We start from the raw sequence: 22,596 nt of genomic DNA on the forward strand, positions 1-22,596 counted from the left end.
CCGAATCATTGGCTGAATGGTCAGCGTTGAAGCCTTCTGTGCAGAAGGTCCCGGATTCGATTCCCGGCCAGATCGGGGATTTTAATCGCGTCTAATTAATTCTTCTGGCTCGGGGACTGGGTGCTTGTGTTTGTTCCAACACTTCAGACAACACCAACCACCACAGAAACATGCAGTAGTGATTATACACGTCGGATTTTTAGCTACACAATGATATTTCAGCCTAAACTAGGCTCTCACATAGGTTCTAAAATAGTTTGAGCAGTTTCAGATTTAAGTGTTTTAACAGACATGAGGGGGAGAAGTTTCAGTCACCCTTTGCTGCAAATGTGAAATGGGGAAACTCCTATAATCGCTTTTTAATTAAAGACGACTTGGAACCTGATACTTTCGGCATAATTCATAATGTATAGCGCACTACTACACTCAGTTTCAACCCACCCCGCTAGGTGCGCTAGCAAACAGTGTCTTGTGATATCTCGCAAAGTGGCACATATTCTCTGTTGTTGTAAGGAATGCCACTGTTTCCGTTTGAGCAAACTAAAATTGACGAAGTGGAAAAATACGTAATTGTACGGAGAAAGAGACTCCTTTAAAATTCGAATAAGACGATGTGGTCTTAGTTGAAAAAGTCTCGCATCAAGTGCGTATGTTAAGCAGCTCTGCGGACAGCTCACTTTGCGAAAGAGTGTAGGGGCGTATAGTTCATAGCAGAAGGCGATGGTTTCAGCTAACGATAATAGATGGCATTGACTATGTAAGTATGCTTTGATAATCGTACAACAAGAGTCTCTGTCGAACTCTGTAGCACCAACTTACAACACAGCCACAGCTATTCTCTCCTCTCGTCACCAAGAGCCATAAAGAAGAAGAAATAGAGAACGTGATGGAAGTGACTAGAAAGGTAACGGCTACCAAGGTACCTAGGTCGAGTCATAAGTCACGGACGCTATTTTTTTTTCTCGCGATGAGGAGACAACACAGAAAATCTAAGATATGCATTTCGAAAGGTACGGTATGTACTTGCGTATGATGCCACTAGATGGTGTAAGTAAACAACAGTGTGGGTCTAAGCATGCCCCCAAGTTCAGTGTGTGAGCGAGAGCGTCACAAAATGGAAGTCATCAAGCAGGAGCAACGATATATATTAAAATAGAAGTTGTCCGCGGCAGAAATACACGCCAATGCCATGCAGAGCTGCGGGAAGCGTTAGGTGTGCATGCCGTGCCCTATAGAACAATGGCGAGGTGGGTGGAGACGTTCAAACGGGGTAGAGTATCAAGTGCCGATTTGCCTCGCCTAGGCCGTCCAGTATCCATGGACAAAGGTGTACCGCTGGCAACGCACAGTGGAAACCTTGGGTGATTATTTTGAAGGTTTTTAACCAGTGGAGACCTGTCCTTTATACGTAGTCTTGTGTATTTGCTGTCTATAGCACAATATAACTTCTGTCACTTTCCTACGAGAATGTCCTGAAGTCAGGCACTATGCATAAGTGCATCCCATATATTTCCAAATGCATATCTTAGATTTTCCGTGTTGTCTGCTGTTCGCGAGAAAAAAATAGTTGCCATGACTTATGACTCGACCCTCGTATTTGCTTCAAATGTTTCCTTTTAAATATGTTTTGAAGCCAAAGTAATGTTTAGTACACCCTGCATTACTTTGAGTAGTAAACATGTTAATGTGCGCAGATGTCATAAGCTGCTGTTGTTGTTAAGTATCGTTTCTTGTTGAACAAGGGCATCACGAACTCAGCAAGCAACAACGGCTTAGGAGCGCGTTCTGACAGACCCTTGGGCGCGGTCACACTTCTATTATTAATAACTTCACTTCAGTACATCTCCAAGAAACTGACTGCCTTATCAAATTCTACATGGTGCGCCTCTCGGTTGCCACGTAAGTTCGAGGAACATCCGGTCTTATTGACTACCGTTGACATGGGATGAATCGTGACACTGCCGTGGCATCCGACTTTCACCTCTGTCTCGCAATTTCCACTCTTTCACCATTAATAAAGGAAAACTCACTACTTTCGGCCGAAAAATACAACAAAGTAAATTTTGTCGCGGAGTTGCCTTCGACTACTTCAAGGAGAAGAGGGGGACTTTCGATGGTAAAAATAAATGTTTTTCATTCGACATTTTACCGTACCTAAACTTGGAATCCGGGACGGAGCAAGTTGTAGACGGTAGTCAGTCTCCTCTATCTGGGTACCTAAATGAATCGTATGCATGAAATTTCATTATAATGTTTGCCCTAAATGAAAGATACCGTAATAATAGCTTTTACGCAAATTAAGAGTAAAATTAACGGTAAATAAATAAATACCATTATCGCTTGCTACGTTACCAGAATGAATTCTGCTACGTCACAGCGCTTCAGTATGTCTTTTGTTTATGTAAAATATTTGTGTATTAAGGCTTTGTTCACTTAACTTCTTTGCTTTGCTTGATGTCGCTTGGTGGGACGAGTTGTTGACTTGTCCATGATACTTTTCACCTCCATATCTCCGTCTGAGCTGCTCGCGCTAGTCACGGTGGACAAAGATATTGAGAATTCACAGACATAGCACATTCGGCGGTGCCAGACCTAGGACCTCGAGAGACGGCACGACGAAGCGGAAAGCCACAGAAGAGAGTCGCCGTAGTTATTTCTCTCGTAATAGTGATATTTATTAATTTACCGCTTATTTTACTGTTGATTTGCGTGAAAGAAATTACTATCCTCCGTTTAGGACAAAAATTACAATGAAATTTCATGGGTACCATTCGCTCACGTAACCGAGAATATCTAATACTTTTCACTTTTCACTACATTTAAAGTTATGTATGTTCAGTCCGTCAGCGATTCCGCTGGTGGGATCCTCAACAGCTCTGCCATCAGCTGTCATAGATGGCCTAGGCATCACTGAAGAGGCGTACTAGGGAAATGAGGACACATAAAGTTAACCGCAGATAATTCACGAACGTGATCGGAGAATGTTTACAAGGACACTGATGCTTTGAGTCTAGAAGACGCTTTCATTTCCTTGTCTTTTTGGCGGCAGCAGCGTATTAACATGTGATTCAGCAAGTCACCGCATTCGCCCGGCCGTGACTATTAAAATAACTGTCGGAAAACAAATGCAGCCACATTGGTGGACGTATAACATAGCTAGCTCATACAGTAGGCTACTCAAATCTACACTCATGTTCACAAAAACCAGAACACCTTTAAAGACTAGTGATAGGAAGTTCAAATTCACAGAAGTGTCGGCCCTGATGTTCAAGGTCCACGTCGATATCTCGACGCACCACCACCGACTGGTAAGATGTGCTTGCGGCTCTCGTTGTCGCTCTAAACCGAAGGTAATGGATCAGTGTGACTTGAGCAGACGTGCTGGATGCCTCGCAGACGTATGCGAGAACCGTACCGTCAAATGAGTGAGTTTCAAAGAGGGCGCATTATTGGCATGAGAGAACGTGATACACGCATCCATCTGGGAAATTGCTGCTCGTGTGGGATAAAGTGTGTCAGCAGTGCAACGGGTGTGTACAGAATGGTTCACAGAAGGCCGTAGTACACGACGAGATGGGTCTGGTCGCACCAGCTGAGAAGATCGACACCTCATCCGAATGGCATTACAGGACAGGTCTGTGTCCTCCTCGGCTCTGGCGCAACAGTGGAACAGTGTAACAGATAGTACACTATCAGGAGTGACGGTCTGGGTTACCGGCGAGTCGCCCACTCACCGCCTACCTTCGACTAATGTGTATAAACATGCTAGACTGCACGACGTCACTGGGGACAGGAATGGCAGCAGATAATGTTTTCGGACAAATTCAGTTCTGTTTGTTTGAAAAAAGATGGCCGCATTTTGGTTCGCTGCAGACAGGGGGAGAGGCATCGCATTTACTGCATTCGCACAAGACATACAGGGCCATGTGGTGCGCTATTGGGTACAACCACAAATCACAGTCGGTGCGTGTCCAGGGCACTGTCACCAGTTTGACCTACGTGAATGACATCCTGCGACCCGTAGCCATAGCCTTCCTGCGCGACACCCCGGACGCTATATTTCAGCAGGACAATGCGCGACCACATGCCTTCTTGTTGTCACAGGATGTCAGACTGTTGCCCTGGCCCGCCCGATCACCGGACTTGTCGCCAACCGAGAATGTATGCGATATGGTGAAACGACGGGTGCGGCGCTGTGACGCAAAGCCAACCATCAAATACGATCTGTGGAACCAGATGAATGCAGTATGGATGGCTATACCCCGTGCCTTATACGCGTCGATGCCATCACGCGTGAAACAAGTTATCAGTGCCCATGGAGGACCCAGTGCCTACTAGGCAACAGGAATCATGCTGAACCTAAGTAACTGAAATGCTAATCTTTTCTGCAGAACGTACTAATGAACAAGTTCTGTGAATATGAACTTTCTATCTCTTGTCTTTCAAGGTGTTCTTTTTTTACGAACATGAGTGTAATTTTAGTTCAAATGCGTTTATCTTCAAAGTAGATAAAACGTTATTCATATCGACTTGACTGTGTCAGCTACTTAAACACAATTATTATATGCTCTAACACAGAAGTAAGCAAGACATGTAATTCATGAATTTTAATTGACAATGATTGCGGTAGAGTTCTCAGTTGTTCGTATGTTGAATATATGCTCCAAGCTAAAAGAGGAAGGAGCAGGCCAATATCAGTCTTCACACTGAGGAAAGTCAAGACACTTTGTCCCTTCTTGGTGGCGTAACGTCCCCATTTTCCCGAGACAGTCCCAAATTTTGGTTTATGTCCCCGGAGGAAGTTTGTCCCTGGAATGTTCCTAAATTTAATCACTTGTCCCCAGATTTTCAATGTGGTTTACGTGAACAATAACATTAAACAATATTTATGGTTTTCATATACTCCTTGCACTGATGTCATTTCCCCTTAGTTCGCACGACTTAAACACATGGTGATGATTGTTATTATAATAGTTTGAAAATGTCTAAAAGTCAAAAACTTGCGGTAAATGATTCCAAATTGAAGGAGTTTTCCTTTCTCCGTCGTTAACCTGCTGCTATTTGCTTTTTACGCCAAGCAGCCTTTAGTGTCGGGAACGGAGGAAGGAAGTAACTATCTACCATTCTTCCTGAATTATTCGGTTGATTATAGTTGTCTCACATCACCAAAGGCTATTTTTAGCCAATTATTATCTTTTTACTATTCAATATAATAAATGTGATGATGAGTTGCGAGGAATTTTGTTCCTGAAGCAGAATATTTCAAACGCTGACTTGAGATTCCTTATTTAACCATTACGCTGCGACATTCAACTTAAATCGATTGAGATTTTGTTTTCGTTTCGCCGGGATAATCGACTTTTGTCCTCTTTCGATGAAAACGTTTTGCCACGTCATTATAGTTTACTCCTTGAAACGGAAAACAGATTACAGTATTTTTTTGGCGGCAAAGTGTTGCCAGGCAGCTTGAAAGAAGAGTTTATTTGACCATTAATTTCGCGCCTTCTCACTGCTGTGTTCGTGCGTGTTATTTACATGTGTGTTACTGAGTAACTCTGAAACAATAAAGGCCATTATTAACTCAAACGAGTTGCTATTTCTCGCTGGAAAATGCACAGCATACTCCCGATTTAGAAAATAAGAAGTTTTTACCTCCTGAGTGCATTCTTCTGTGAATGGGCAATAATTAATTGGACAGCGAAAGTTCTAAGATGATTTGCTAGTGCTTGTACTGAAGTTGAAGAGTTTCACAACAACTCCAGTGCCGAAACGAAAGGTGCTCCAAGAAAATTATATCGTTCAGGATCAGAATATGGAACATTCTGTACGTTTCACAACGTTAAATTTTCAGTTTCCCGTGTTGAAGTGTCAACAGTTGCTGTTAAGTTCAATGTTGGTTTTTCCTGCGCGGTAATGTATGATAAACTCCTTCAAAACAAGTAGCTAGAAAACTACTTCTGAAACGTTGGTATTAGTTGCACGTCATGTGTCATTGCCAGAGGCGTCCCCTTAAGATGGTTGTTGTTTAAAGGGGCATCGGCCCGCTTTACGATGTAACCGAGCGGTTGTGTTGCTATCTGCCCCTTAGTTAGGAACAGACACTGTAAGTCGAACAGGAAAGGAGAAATGCTTCCTTATGAAATAGAAGTCATACTTACGCAACGTTCGTATTCTCGTTGTTAACTCCAACAACTCCATTTCCTTCGTCTGTGTATGTGGCTGTCACACAGTGAGCACCAAGCTCGAAGATGGCGAAGTAGCGCTGTTGTTCATACCATTTACCCAGATACTGAAACAAAACGAATAACAATAATGTAATATGCACTGGTCCTTACATGTTCCATTGGTGGGACGATGCTTGGACTAATATTACGGCGACCTAACATAGCGTTCTACTGTCATCTGGAGTTTTGGGATACGCCACTGACAGTTTAAAGATACGATTGGCAATATTCAAAGTGTGCGTGTAGTTCGGTTTGTGTAGGCGGACCGAGGTAGGCGTGCATTTGCACTGCTTCAGAGCGCTACTGGTATCTGAAAAGACGTTTCCAGAGGAGTCGAAGTGTTGCCAGGAGCCCTGGCACGGGCGCAAAGCGTCTACAAGCTCTTGAAAAGGACCAGTTCTGCAGCAGGCTTCTGGATCACGAGTTGGTGACCAAACAGTCAGGGATAGGTTTCGGGAGGTCAAGCACCTCCATTGGACAGATGACATTGTGACAGGAGAATGCAGTTTGCTCCGCCCTGGCACCTAAGACACTGCCGTCCTGTTCTGTTCGCCGAATATCGTCTGCGAGTCTGGGGAAGACGTGAGAAATTGCTTATGGAGGTGAATTTGTTATTGTGTGAGCAGGCATTAGTCTTGACATAAAAATCGATGTCGTGATAATTCGCAATGTATCCTTGTCTGCTACATTGAAAAGACTTTAGTGTCAAAAATGAGACAACTTGGAGAAAACGCAGTATTCATGGATGATAACACTTGAGCACCACGTCCAATGAATGGAGCTGTCATCAGACTTGAACTCGATCGAAAAAGTCTGGGACGAAGTAGAGCATCGCATTCGAGCGAGAAATCCAACATCCTTGGAGACATACTTTGGGAAGAGTGAGCTGATCCTACAGCGCCATGTGAAGCTGTTAGCTATGCGAGTGGTGGCTTATTAAGAACCTTAATTACCACTAATCCATTTTATTGCAGGGCCAGCGATCACTTTGTTTATGACACTTGTGCAGTGACGTCATGTGTTGAGGGTCCAAAGAGTGTTTTTCATTTCAATTCTGAATTGTTGCAAAGAGGAAGTTTCTTGACATTGCGTGTTTTCACTCCAATAATAAGTGTGCGTATCATGGAGATATGGACACATTATAAGCTAGGAGGCAGTCGAATGGAAACGGGTCCCGTGCCAGAAAACCTTCGTATGTGAACACTAAATTACTAGAACTATCAAGACATTCATTCCACTGCATGACGCAGTCAAATATCGAAGATATGTCCACAACAGCGCGCCCACATCGAACTGCCTACTTGTGAGATTTGCTGGCGAAAAATAAAATAAAAATTATAAGGACGATTTTATAGAATCAGTTGAAATACTTCTTTTTTCACAATTTGTACATACAGGAATTGCCTCTAGCAGCAGTTGTGTTGTTGAGCTCTCACAAACAGTAACACGCTCTCACAAACAGTAACACGCTCTTAACACGCTCTCACAAAACAGTAACACGCTCTCACAAACAGTAACACGCTCTCACAAACAGTAACACGCTCTCACAAAACAGTAACACGCTCTCACAAACAGTAACACGCTCTCACAAACAGTAACACGCTCTTAACACGCTCTCACAAAACAGTAACACGCTCTCACAAACAGTAACACGCTCTCACAAAACAGTAACACGCTCTCACAAAACAGTAACACGCTCTCACAAAACAGTAACACGCTCTCACAAAGAGTAACACGCTCTCACAAAACAGTAACACGCTCTCACAAACAGTAACACGCTCTCACAAAACAGTAACACGCTCTCACAAACAGTAACACGCTCTCACAAACAGTAACACGCTCTCACAAAACAGTTACACGCTCTCACAAAACAGTAACACGCTCTCACAAAACAGTAACACGCTCTCACAAAACAGTAACACGCTCTCACAAACAGTAACACGCTCTCACAAACAGTAACACGCTCTCACAAAACAGTAACACGCTCTCACAAAACAGTAACACGCTCTCACAAAACAGTAACACGCTCTCACAAAACAGTAACACGCTCTCACAAAACAGTAACACGCTCTTCAGCGCCAAGTTATTTTAAAATAATTACAGCAATGAAAATTGATACCGAAATATCAAATTTAGTTGCAAAATGATGCTTTCTTGATGTATTTGGTATAATGCCAATACGAAGTTTGATCGGTAACAATCAGTCAAGCCAGTTTCGTACAAGCTCAAGAAACACACTGGGCTATACTCTACACAGAACTTAGAAGGAAAAAAGAACATGAATATTCAAAAACCAACAAATGACAGCGGCGTTCCATGAAGAAAGTTAAGTTAGAAGATGCAGTTCCACTCTTTGTGTGCGGTTTGATATTTTTCAAACTTTACTTAATTTTGTTCGTATATTTTTCTGTGTTGTAATCGAATACACTACTATAAGCAAGACTTCGATATCGGGTGCAGAGTACAGTTCTCGAAAACTGAAACCAGTTAAAGTTAAGCACGTGGCTTGCAGTTGAGCATCTTAGCCGATAGCGTCAAACAAATCCAATTAATCAATAAATAATAATAATCTTGCAATAACGAATAATCCCGTGTATTCAAATAAGTTGGCAATATATTGCAATATTTCTACCTGCTGTAATTAAATGTATATTACATTTTATTTGAGGGGGCCCGAATTTGTATTTTGGCAGGTATCACACTGAACGCCTACTGCGAGAAGAATAAGTTTCAGAGATTAGCCCTGATCTCTCCCCATGCGACCTCCTCTACTTGTTTGTCAGGGCCAACGTGCTCATTATTACCGTAAGTAGAACTATTTAATGTAAAGATATTTGTAAATGGTTCCTTGGTAGTTGATACTTATCACGTACAGTCCTGTTACATCCGGGGAGTAAGTTTCTCTCCAGTTTGTTTGGCACATACTACAGTATACGAGGGCAAGTCAATAAGTATGTGCAATTTTGCTCTAATTGTCTTTAGGTTAGCTCTGTGGCGTTGTGTGCTCACCAGCCGCTAGTCAGCGTTATCAGATACGTACAGCTTGCGCTGTTCCGTCGTAAACATGGCCACGCCACTTACTGTTTGCACCACGGAAGGACAACGTTCCGTAATCCGTCCTCTGTGGTCCGAGAGTGTACCAGGAGCGGAAATTCATACAAGACTTTCAGCACAATACGAGAACAATGCTTTGCCACAGCGAATTGTATACCAGTGGATTGAACGTTTCAAAAACATGAAGGATGAGGAAAGATGCGGGCGTCCATCTGCAGCCGTAACTGATGCAAATATTGAACAAGTGCGTGATATGGTCCTGAATAACTGACGAGTGGCTGTTGATGATGTGGCATTAGCCATGATTCTGCATAACAGCCTCAACGTTCACAAAGTCTGTTCCAAAACAACTCAATAAAGAGCAGAAGCGCCAGCACCTACTGGACCGTCACGCTAACGAAGGTAAAACGGATCATCACTGGAGATAAAACAGGGGTTCACCACTTTGAACCGGAGGGCGAACGTCAGAGCATGGAACGGATGCATCCGCTGTGGCAAAACATTGTCCCCGTATTGTGCTGAAAGTCATCTATGAGGACCACGGAACGCTGTTCTCCCTCGGTGCACACAGAGAGTGGCACGACAGCTCACTTGTGTGCAGCTAACGAGGCAAAGGCAGAAACAGGTTCTACCCCTGCTAATTTCGTGATGAGTGAGGCAAAACTTCCACCAATTTCTCTCATTTCTTCCAGCTGTCTGATCTTCGCTTGCGCCGTTGTCTCACGCGAGTGGGTACTGGTTCAAATTCATATGAAACCGGAAGTAATTCCACGTATGCGAAGCCAATAAATAATGTGTCAACCCCTGGCCTGCACGCCCGTGTGTAGCCTAACGCAGCTCCCAAGTCAGCGGAAATAAACAGTGAAGGTTAACATCCTCGACCCGACCGGGAATCAAAGACTGAGGCCCGCTATCACGGACCCGGTTGAGGATGCTGGTGGAGCGAAATTTGGCCTTTGGAGAAGGATATGGTGATGATGACGACATCTCCGCCAGAGCTACGCATGTCTGTGTTGTGCGCTTCGAACGACAGATGGAGCTCAGCAGCCCAAGTTTACCGTGGTTAGCCGCGTCGAGAACAGGTGCGCGTTGATTCGGTTCCAGAGTTAGCTCGTTGATAGCGATTCGTCCGTCGGATGGCGACGTTAAGCACCCTTGGTGCTATTCGATAGAAGTAGGCTATGCGCCCGGCACCGAGTTTCTCCCTCATCATGATCTCATCTCACATCGTGGGCGTTAAATAGAGATGTGCACTTGGCGAGCCGAATATGTCTTCGAACACTAAAATACATACGTTAAAGTAATTAATTAATTAATTAATGAATTAGGTCAGTTGAAAAGTATAATATTCTGTTAAGTTCACAAATTGTGTAGATATACTTGGTGTAATTGAATACGGAACTGCCGTGCAGTACCACTTTACTTTTGGATCGGCGTGTGGTTGAGAAATGAGCACAGAGAAGTGTGGAGTGTACATGGCATACCGAAATCACCACAAGTGTACACAGACTTGAACATGACAAAAATGTTCTCAAAAATAAGAATAATTTCCATTTTACTTCTTTCCATCAGATCAGATACCTTGAAAATTAGTTGTCTTACTGATGGGAATATATTCCATCTCTGAAACTGCCAAATGTTACCTTTATCTCAGTCAGGTGTGATACTTACTGCGCTGACGTTGAAATTCTGCACCACTTCCATGTGTGGGCACGATCCCAGGAATGGTACCTGGGCGATACTCGGCGTACCGACTAAGATAAGGCCAAAGGCCACCAGGATTGCTGAGCTTCTCGACTGCATCTTCCGTATCTGGAAGTGAAATAATAATTGTATTGATCCATTATTCAGAGTAAAAGTGTCAACAAAGTTACAAACTCGAAAATACTGAAACAAACACAAAGAAATTTTCACAAATGGCAAGAGAAATAAAAATATCTAGACGTGCAGAACACAACACCATGAACATATTCTGTAAATCCTTTGTGCTGAAGACCTGAGAAGAGGACATGGTAGCTTGCTACAAAGAGATCAAACTCATAAACACAATGCATGCAGAGTTCCTTTATATTTAACATAAACATATTAATAACAAACATGTATAGTTTAATTTTGCTTACTCCAGAATGAACAGTTACACATACAGATGCCAAAAATTAAAATGCACTTCATTTCATGATACACAAAAAATGTGAAGCTTATGAATGTAACTACAATAATAAAAAATTGCCTGTTCGTAATTATTCGGACAAGAGTCCATGTAGGAATATTATTACTTATTGATTCTTGCCTTCCTGCGAAGCATTTCAGTCAGGCGCCTCGGCATCCTATCCACGAGTTTTCTTGTGGTGGAATGGGACATTTTTGTCCACTCCACTTGCAGTCGTCTCTTCACATCAGCTTCTGAACTTATCGGAAGTTTCCGGATGTTGTTTTCCAGTGTATTCCACACATTCCCTGTGGGGTTCATGTCAGGACTTTGTAAGGGAGGATTCACAACTTTAGGACAGTTCTACAACAATCATAGCCGTACATTATAGGCCGTATGTTTCGGGTCGATGTCCTGATGAAATTTAAAACAGACCCCAACTCCCATATTTTCTTCAGGTTGTTTTCTAAAATCTGAAGATACTGGCGGTGGTCGTTGTTTTCGTCTATAAAAACCAGCTCACCTTGTAACTTTTGTTGATGATAATAATAATAAATAAATAAAGTATAATAATATATAAATAAAATTACTCACAAACTTAATAAAATTAATAAGCATAATTAACCGAAATGTCCGTAGTATGGGCGCCAGAGTTCACCAGAATGGATCCCTCGAATTTAGATAAGAGCATGATTAACTGTATATCCCAGGGCGTGTACATAATGCTGCGTACTGGTACATTTGCTGCAGGCCTTTCCTAACCTCCTGAAAACGACTAATTAGGTAGGAACTGCACCTAGGTTCATCAATAACACTGATTCTAAAATAGCTAACTATATTCTTAACAAATTCCGTGCATGAGCACCTCATCAACATACAACATTATACATATAATACACACATAAAATATTGCTGGAAGACTCCATATTTACAACAACAACAATAATAATGAAAATCGTGGGAAAACGAAAGCGAGAACTAAGCTACCATTTGTAGATAGTCCGATGAACAATGTACATGTATGAAGATAAATACCCTTCACTGTCTCTATATCAATTCCACTTACCGATTCTCATAATCGGCAGTTATCACTTCACACAGATACTGTACCTTGTACTACTGTGTTCACATATTTTAACACTTGTTGTAAAGATATATACACACGTCTGTCGATCCTCAACATAAATTATGGAAAGTCTGAGATAGCTTTCACCAACATATAATGCTAGGCCGCCACAAGTGCTACAATACTTAATGCGCAAGCACTCTCCACAATCAGCCACTTTCCACGAACATAACAAGACTACGCTCCACGAACGTTTGAAGTCCATTCCATTGCAGCCGTGTTACTCCAGTACCGTGTATCAGCACCACTTCCTTCCCGTACAGTGCGTCAGTTGTAGTTGTAGTTATCTTCCTTCTCGTTCCTTTACCTTCACCTTTACAATCACCCTTACAATGTCTCTTACAATGTTTCTTACAATGTTTCTTACAATGTTCCAGGTTGCCGCCGTATGATCAACCTTTATAGACATCAACATCCCCCTCCTCTCAGATGATACGTCTGGATCGGTGCTTGCCAGCCAATCATGGGTGGTCCTCTTCTCAAGCCCAAGCCCTGAACTACTTCTTCCTCCCAAGACAATAACAAACTCTGGGGAGTTTTACATGAATCACCAAACTTTCCCTGGTACAACAACAAGCTAATCTCATCAGGCTGGGATATATGCATGACTAATGGAATTTCCTGACACAAGTACGTCACAACACACACTGGGGTAGCCATATGACTCATTCAAATTACCAGAGTTATTAAAGCAATGTTTTCCCACTCGTGCAAAACAAATTACTCATACCTACATATGTGGATATCTTCCAGCTTACCAATATAAATGGCAAAATATACAAATGAAATACTGATAATAACAATAATAATAATAATAATAATAATAATAATAATAATAATAATAATAATAATAATAATAATAATAATAATAATAAATCGAATACTGACAATATCATCTCTAACTCCTACATATAATTCGGGGGTGTGATATATGTACTATCACATAACGCCCCCTTGGTGAATCGATGATATCACATATTATGATTCACCATAAAACAGAACTTCATACATAACCTTATAATGACATAACTGAACACTTAATTTACTGTAATAATGATATATACATTGCGTCTACTGCATTGTATTCGCACACACGTAATACAATTTGTCCAAATAATAATAAACAGCGGAAAAAGTCGGCCTCCAAACATCGTTTGAAAAAACTGAATACATGACCTGCAGCAAAGAAGCCCCTAAATTCATGGAGACAAAATATGGCAAAATAAAACGGGTCCGGCAATTCAAATATCTCGGTGAAATAATTCAGGAGAATGGAATGGAAACAAAAGCCAATGAAGTTAGATGCCAAAAAATGGAAACTGCGTATAGACTCACCCAAAATATCTATAACAAAAAGTGTCTCTCCAAGCATGCTAAACTAAGACACTATAATACAGTTATTAAACCAGAATGCCTCTATGGATCAGAGACACTAATTTTGAACAGGAAAACTGATCTAGAAAATATTCAGAAAAAGGAACGCAAGATCATTAGAAAAATTTTAGGCCCAAAACTCGTAGATGAACAGTACCGCCTTAGAGGGAAACAGGAAATCAAACAATTTTCTAACATTCACAGTGACATCAGAAAACGCAGATTAAGATTCTTTGGACATATAAAAAGGATGAACCCAGATAGACTTACCAAGCAAATAGTTGAATTTTATGAAAACCGAAGTAAAGCTAAAACCGACACAATAAAATGGATTGGCGAAATTAAAACAGATCTCAAACTGGCAGGAATTACACCTGAAGACATCCAAAGCCGGGTTATCTTCAGAACCAAAGTTCATAAGTGGCAAGTTGACCAAGAGGAAAAACCAAAGAAGAAGACCGGAACAACATGGTCTCAAGAGAGAAAAGAAGCACACAGCAAACGAATGAAGGAAGTGTGGGCACAAAGAAAGGCAAATGCCTGTCTCTAAGTACTTTGCGTAGTCCTAATGGGCTCATTCGCAATATATAATAATAATAATAATAATAATAATAATAATAATAATAATAATAATAATAATAATAATAATAATAATAATAATAATCTGGCTATATACACACAACTCTGATTGTTTCATATAGCACTGAACACAATCCCTTCTTGCTACTGTACACATACATTAAAATTGATAATATATACATCCAAGGTGCAGATCCTATCTCTTATATCTGCAAAGGCTATAGATATTAAATGTCCCAAGGACCTAGTCGTCAGAAGTTAGAAGCTGATAAGCACACTTGCCTATTCTACTGTCCACAGTATACGGACCCTGATTCAATTGAAAAAAACTATACATAAACTTAACATTGGCATCGATAAGCGAGGAATGCGTACCGTAATAAAACTAACTACTTCTAGAATACACTCTATCTCACACACAAAGATTCGTACCATCCAGTCACACAAGAATCATACAAACTGTCATTCGGAACATTCATAAAAAGGAAATCCCTATTTCTGAAATGCGCGGGAATCTCACTACGTTTACTCTTCCACAAACTCATAATTAATGCAAGCAAACAGATCACATACTTTTTCACACATTCCACATCGCTATCATTCAACACGTCATTAAAATAATTCACACAATTCTCAGCCTTAAATAAAACATAACACACTCGCTTGGATAGACTTTCCTTCATCTCACGCACACTTCCATTCTCACTCACGCTCACTCTATTATTGTAATTCTTACCATAATTCACTATAATGTTGCTATCATTACCACTTAATGACCCAACAATTAAATCATCTTCAACACATTCCATATCAGCTCCTACTCGCACCACTTTCATGCCAACAACACTGCTACTTTCGACTCTCCTATCAGAAGTTTCATTAATCTTAAAGTCACCATTTTCACACATAATGGACCTAACTTTACTCTCCTCACGTACACTTAAATCAACAAAAACATCGTCATGATGTATACTCCGTAAACTCTCTTCACTCACTAAACAACCTTCAGCAACTTCACGAAAAACTTCACTTTCAGTTTCAGAAACTTCTGTAGGATTATCGATCGCAACACCGCTATTACCATCACCACTAGCACAAAGTAAGTCATCCGACACATCATTCTTACTTTCATCACGCCCCCTATTCTCAAAATCTCCCTGAACACAAAATACATGGTCATACAATAATTCCTCTTTCACGTCTACCTCGTAACTTACCTGTTTCATCGCGTGAATAGGAATTTCGGTATCGGACTGCCTATCTGACCCAACTAAGAAGTCCGATTCCGGTTTATACTTGACGTGGACTGTTCACTATTATCATGTCTCGGCACTTGATCTGGTGGTCTTTGATCCGTACGCCCCCTACTTTCTGATTCCCCTTGATTAGGTCTTCTGCCATAATATTCCTGGTGATTACCTCCTTGGTTAGAGTGTCTGTTTCCCCTTCCGGAATTACCACCCTGATTCCCTTGCCTAGAATGACTGAAATTCTGATTATCCCTATCTCCCGCTACCTGATTACCTTGTCTCCCATTATCCCCGTAATTTCTACCTTCACTTTGCCTAGTCCTCCCCTGCCCTTCCAAAGCATCAAACCTCTCTAACAGCTGCTCTAATTCCTTAATCGTAACAATATTCTACATACATGCAGCTAATCCGACCTTCTCAGGAAAATGCCTCAACATCTGGCGGACTGTATCTCTCTCCGATGCTAGACCTTCAATATTCTGGCTGATCAGAACATGCGCCAAGAAATACTCCGTCATAGATACACCTTCCTGAGGTTTATACTTGCCAAATAGCACGCGATCTCTTTCCCTTCCCTGAATAGCTTCACTCCAAAATTTAGAACTAAATTTCTCCCTAAATTCCTCCAAACTCGAAATACCCTGTCTGTAAACTTGAAACCAAGATCTCGCTTCTCCAACAAATGCAACATCCAACAGCTCATCAACCATACTCCAATCAATCAAACCATCGTCAAGATTCTTGGAAAACCGTTTCTCCACCGTTTTCAAGAATTCCATCGGATTAAACTGCCGACCATTAAACTTGGGTAATTCAGAGTCCTTCGTACAAGATACGTACCTATTACATATGCTGCTACCTACTTGGATTTGACTGATCTCCTGCCTTAACTTTACATGACATGCTTTAATTCCTTCTTCAACTACCATTCTGGCATTTCCTTCTACTGACTTGAGGTCTTTCTCCAATTTCTCAGTCTTTTCATCTATTCGCTTCGCTAAAACATTCTGGTTGGTTTTAATTCTATCTATTTCTTCGACTTTATCTTCCACTATTTTTATTCGCTTATCACATTCCTTGCTGTTTTCAACAAATTCCTTCCTAACAACATTAAATCGGCATTCGATTTTCTCAGTCAATTCCAAGCGTTGAGATTCTACCTTATTATTGACTTCCTGAATTTCCCTGCTTTGATGGTCAAACTTCTGGTTTAATTCATCTATTCTACCATTCACAGTACTACTTAAACTACCAATTTTACTAGATAATTCAACACTCACTGAATTTAATTCCTTACTCTGATTCTCAATCTTACTGGACAGTTCCGTACTAACTGAATTTAATTCACTATTAATACTGTATATTTCATTACTTAAAAAACTCAATTCACTCTTCAACTCTTTACTCTGACTATCAATCTTGCTAGACAATTCAACCTTATTATTATCGATTTTACTGGACAATTCAACATTATTATTATCGATTTTACTGGACAATTCAACATTATTATTATCGATTTTAATGGACAATTCATCACTCTTACTATTAGAAACAACACTCTGATTATCGATTTTACTGTTAACAGCATTTAATTCACCCTTCAACTCATTACTGAACTGATTAAATAGTGATTGAAGCATACTAAGAGTTAAGGTCGCCCCTTGATCCCCTACATTCTGAGTTTGAGACGGATTACTCTGTTCCTCACCCATCGTTGCCAATAGATCCTTCCTACTATCAGCCATTTTGCTACTCTCACTTAAATTAGATAAACTCAATGTGGTGGAATTCTTTTGCCTTCTCTTATCCTGATTCGTAGTACTAGCAACTTTAACAACCTCTCTATTTCTTAATTTTATAATACTCGACTCGCTACAACATTTCTTCATACTCCAAAATACACATGAAACATATAAAACACTTCACTGACATAGTTTGCAGAATTCCAACCACACCTGACAAGTGCACCTACGCTTATAAGCCTAACAGATGTACCAATCATTCAGCCACACGTTGGGAAGCCAATTGTAATCTTTTGATGAATACTAATAAATAAAATCATGAATAAAAATATATAAATAAAATTACTCACGAACTTAATAAAATTAATAAGCATAATTAACCGAAATGTCCGTAGTATGGGCGCCAGAGTTCACCAGAATGGATCCCTCGAATTTAGATAAGAGCATGATTAACTGTATATCCCAGGGCGTGTACATAATGCTGCGTACTGGTACATCTGCTGCAGGCCTTACCTAACCTCCTGAAAACGACTAATTAGGTAGGAACTGCACCTAGGTTCATCAATAACACTGATTCTAAAATAGCTAACTATATTCTTAACAAATTCCGTGCACGAGCACCTCATCAACATACAACATTATACATATAATACACACATAAAATATTGCTGGAAGACTCCATATTTACAACAACAACAATAATAATGAAAATCGTGGGAAAACGAAAGCGAGAACTAAGCTACCATTTGTAGATAGTCCGATGAACAATGTACATGTATGAAGATAAATACCCTTCACTGTCTCTATATCAATTCCACTTACCGATTCTCATAATCGGCAGTTATCACATCACACAGATACTGTACCTTGTACTACTGTGTTCACATATTTTAACACTTGTTGTAAAGATATATACACACGTCTGTCGATCCTCAACATAAATTATGGAAAGTCTGAGATAGCTTTCACCAACATATAATGCTAGGCCGCCACAAGTGCTACAATACTTAATGCGCAAGCACTCTCCACAATCAGCCACTTTCCACGAACATAACAAGACTACGCTCCACGAACGTTTGAAGTCCATTCCATTGCAGCCGTGTTACTCCAGTACCGTGTATCAGCACCACTTCCTTCCCGTACAGTGCGTCAGTTGTAGTTGTAGTTATCTTCCTTCTCGTTCCTTTACCTTCACCTTTACAATCACCCTTACAATGTATCTTACAATGTTTCTTACAATGTTTCTTACAGTGTTCCAGGTTGCCGCCGTATGATCAACCTTTATAGACATCAACACCCCCCTCCTCTCAGATGAGACGTCTGGATTGGTGCTTGCCCACCAATCATGAGTGAACCTCTTGTCAAGACCAAGCCCTGAACTACTTCTTCCTCCCAAGACAATAACAAACTCTCGGGAGTTTTACATGAATCACCAAATTTCCCTGGTACAACAACAAGCTCATCTCATCAGGCTGGGATATATGCATGACTAATGGAATTTCCTGACACAAGTACGTCACAACACACACTGGGGTAGCCATATGACTCATTCAAATTACCAGAGTTATTAAAGCAATGTTTTCCCACTCGTGCAAAACAAATTACTCATACCTACATATGTGGATATCTTCCAGCTTACCAATATAAATGGCAAAATATACAAATGAAATACTGATAATAACAATAATAATAATAATAATAATAATAATAAATCGAATACTGACAATATCATCTCTAACTCCTACATATAATTCGGGGGTGTGATATATGTACTATCACAACCTACTCCTCGAACCGATATACAGCCCCAAACCATAACATGTCCCCCTCCATGTTTTACAGTTGCCCACATATTTCTTTCTTCAAACTCTTTATTGGGCTGTCTCCAAACTCTGATGCGCCCATCTGAGCCAGAAACATTGAATTTCGATTCATGGCAAAAAATTACAGTCTTCCACCAGTTCATCTTTACTAAGGTGTTTCTTAGCAAATCGTTGTCGCTTTATCCTATTTATTTTGTTGATATAGAGGTTCACCCGTGATAATCACCTCCGGATTGTACTTGCACCGATCTTCAGTCGCAGCAGCAATAGTTGTTGTGGATTTCTTTTCACTTGTCGTACTACTGCCCTCTCTTCTCTCCTAGTAAGGACCCTCGGCCGACCTGTCTGCGACAAATTCAATTCTGTCTTGAATTTGTATCGGCAGGTAATATCGTTAACAGTACTTTTCTTCATCTGCGATTTGTTGAGATGTTTTCGCTTTTTCATGATAGAATATTTCTAATTGTCTTCGATCTTTCCTCTGCGTCCCATTTCACTCAAGAATCGTTACGTCTGCCTTGTGCATGAGGAAGGCGTCGGGCTCGGTCCACATGAAGCCTCGCGACTCTCCTTGCGGGGCCGCTAACATGTCGAAGCGCGCAAAATATCACGCAGCTCATTTTCCCATTGCGATTTTTAAGAGCATTGTAGAATGAAGTGCGGTGTCGTTAACAAGCGTGATGGTGTAGTGGAAATAAAATAAAACGTGTCAAGTCAGAAAGTAGAGCACGTAATTTGTCGTCATCAGCAAATTAATAAACAGATATCGATGGTAAATCATTATGAAAAGATGAAAACAAATGTAATGTGGGTAAAGCCAGTAAGATGAAAGCATTACAGATAAACACTCGTGCACTCTCCCATTTTTCTTTGCTGTGTATATTATTTATGGCGTATTGATTTCCACTGTGAGTGCGATGTAACCTGGAAAGATTTTCTAGTGAACTGGTTTTATGTTCGTCATAGAAATGTCATTTAAATGCAAATTGGCGACTATTTCAGAGTATTCTGTCAGAATATATTATTACTATTACCAATTAATTTGTAGTAATCTCATACTCTATGCCACATTATTGTTTTACGTAATTTAAGTCCCAATTGGCGACTACTTAAGAGTTATTGTTATTAACAATAATGGGTACAAAATTGTGGTAATATTGCACTTTATGCAGGATATATTATTATTATAAACAATATCTGATAAGAATGTATTTTACAACTTGCTTAACGTCGCACCGACACAGATACGTCTTATGGCGGCGATATGATGGGAAAGAAGGAAGTGGCCGTCGATTAAGGTGTGAAAATGGAAAACCAGAGAAAACCATTTTCAGTGCTGCCGACAGTGGGGTTCGAACCCACTATCTCCCGAATGCAAGCTCACAGCTGCGCGCCCCTAACCGCACAATCAACTCGCCGGGTGATAAGAAACTGTCGTTATATTATACGTAGTACGCTCGCCGGAGTTCATTCTGTCACAATACATTTTTAATATTATAAAAAATAATTGGTGAAAAATTTGTTGTAATATTCCATTAGTAAATGAAAGTTGTTTGTATTATGTACTTCAAGTTCACGTTGACGATTATCGAAAATTATTCTGTCAGAATATATTATTATTATTATTATTATTATTATTATTATTATTATTATTATTATTATTATTATTATTATTATTATTATTATTATGCATCTGAAGGAGGTAAAGGACTGCAAAGTCATACTAGGGGAAGACGTAGCTCCACAACACAGAGTGCTAGTGCTTGATTATGTATGCACAGGGATGAAGAAGAGAGCAGTAAGGAAAATGACTCCAAGAATCAAATGGTGGAGGTTAGAAGATCCAATTTTGAGAAGTGAATTCAAGGAAAAGGTGATCCAAGAAGCACAGTTAGTAGAAGGTGTTCAGAAATGGTGGACAGTAAACGCTGAAGCTATCAGGAAAGTTGGTATGGAAGTTCTCGGTATGACATCTGGTAAAGGCGCTCCACTTGATAAAGAAACATGGTGGTGGAATGATGAGGTCCAGAATGCGATCAAGATGAAAAAACAAGCCAAGAAAGCCTGGGAAGAATCTGGAATAGCCGAAGATAGAGAACACTACAGACAAGCTAATAAAGCTGCGAAAAGAGCTGTTGGAAGAGCAAAGGCATTGGCATGGAATGAAGTCTGCGAAAATTTAGGGACCAAAGAGGGCGAGGCAAAGCTCTTCAGAATTGCTAAGGCACAGGATGTAGCATCAAAAGATCTAACACACATCAAGCAAATGAAGAATGAACAAGGAATGGTAATTCAAGATGAGAACCTAATTAAGAAGAGATGGGAGGAGTATTTTAAAAAGCTTCTTAATGAGGAGAATGAACGGCTTGTGTTTGAAGATGGCATTCCAAATTATAATGTAACCACTGACATATGCAGGATAGAGGTTGAAACTGCTATGAAGAAAATGAAAAGTGGAAAAGCAACGGGCCCCGATGAAATCCCTGTAGAGGTCTGGAAATGCCTGGGAGAAGAGGGAATAAATATGTTGTTAAACCTATTCCAACAAATATTCCAACAGGAAATAATGCCCAATGAGTGGCGGAAGAGTACCATAATCCCCATTTTTAAAGAAAAGGGGGACATTCAGGATTGTGCAAATTACAGAGGAATAAAACTCATGTCGCACACTATGAAAATCTGGGAAAAAGTCATTGAAAGTAGGCTTAGGCAGGAGACAATAATAGCAGAAGAACAATTTGGATTTATGCCAGGGAAAGGAACCATAGATGCCATTTTTTCTCTAAGACAGCTCATGGAAAGACACAGAGAAAAGAGGAAAGAATTACATATGGTGTTTATTGATTTAGAGAAGGCTTATGATCGTGTGCCCCGCCAAGAAGTATGGAGATGCATGAGATCCAAGGGAGTACCAGAGAAGTATGTGCGCATCATTCAGGACATGTATCATGGGTCAAAGACGCAAGTTAGAAGCAGTGTAGGGCTAACGGAAACCATTCCAGTTGAAGTTGGTCTCCATCAAGGATCTGCGCTGAGTCCTTATATCTTTAATCTGATAATGGATGTTCTCTCTGAAAGTCTTAGAGATCCAGCTCCTTGGTGCATGCTATTTGCAGATGACATCGTACTATGCAGCACTAATAGAGAACAACTTGAACTTAAACTAGAACACTGGAAAAAAGCACTGGAGGATAGAGGTCTTAAAATCAGCCGGAATAAGACAGAATACTTGTGCCTCGGTGGAAAGGGAAATTATAGTGTGAAAATGGATGGAA

The 22,596-nt window shown here is 40.5% G+C and overlaps 1 protein-coding gene across 1 annotated transcript in view; it reads right to left on the reverse strand.

The window, feature by feature from the left end:
• Window positions 1–22,596, reverse strand: part of LOC136882030 (apolipoprotein D) — a 70,400-nt gene that overhangs the window by 31,245 nt on the left and 16,559 nt on the right. Inside the window, exons 2-3 of the mRNA XM_067154535.2 lie at window positions 10,950–11,090; window positions 6,159–6,289 (exon numbers count right to left, since the gene is read on the reverse strand). Of these exons, the coding sequence (XP_067010636.2) occupies window positions 6,159–6,289; window positions 10,950–11,081 (263 nt within the window). The 5' untranslated portion in view covers window positions 11,082–11,090. The remainder of the gene's footprint in view (window positions 1–6,158; window positions 6,290–10,949; window positions 11,091–22,596) is intronic.

The sequence above is a fragment of the Anabrus simplex genome, chromosome 10 (assembly GCF_040414725.1).
Source record: "Anabrus simplex isolate iqAnaSimp1 chromosome 10, ASM4041472v1, whole genome shotgun sequence".
NCBI lineage: Eukaryota > Metazoa > Arthropoda > Insecta > Orthoptera > Tettigoniidae > Anabrus > Anabrus simplex.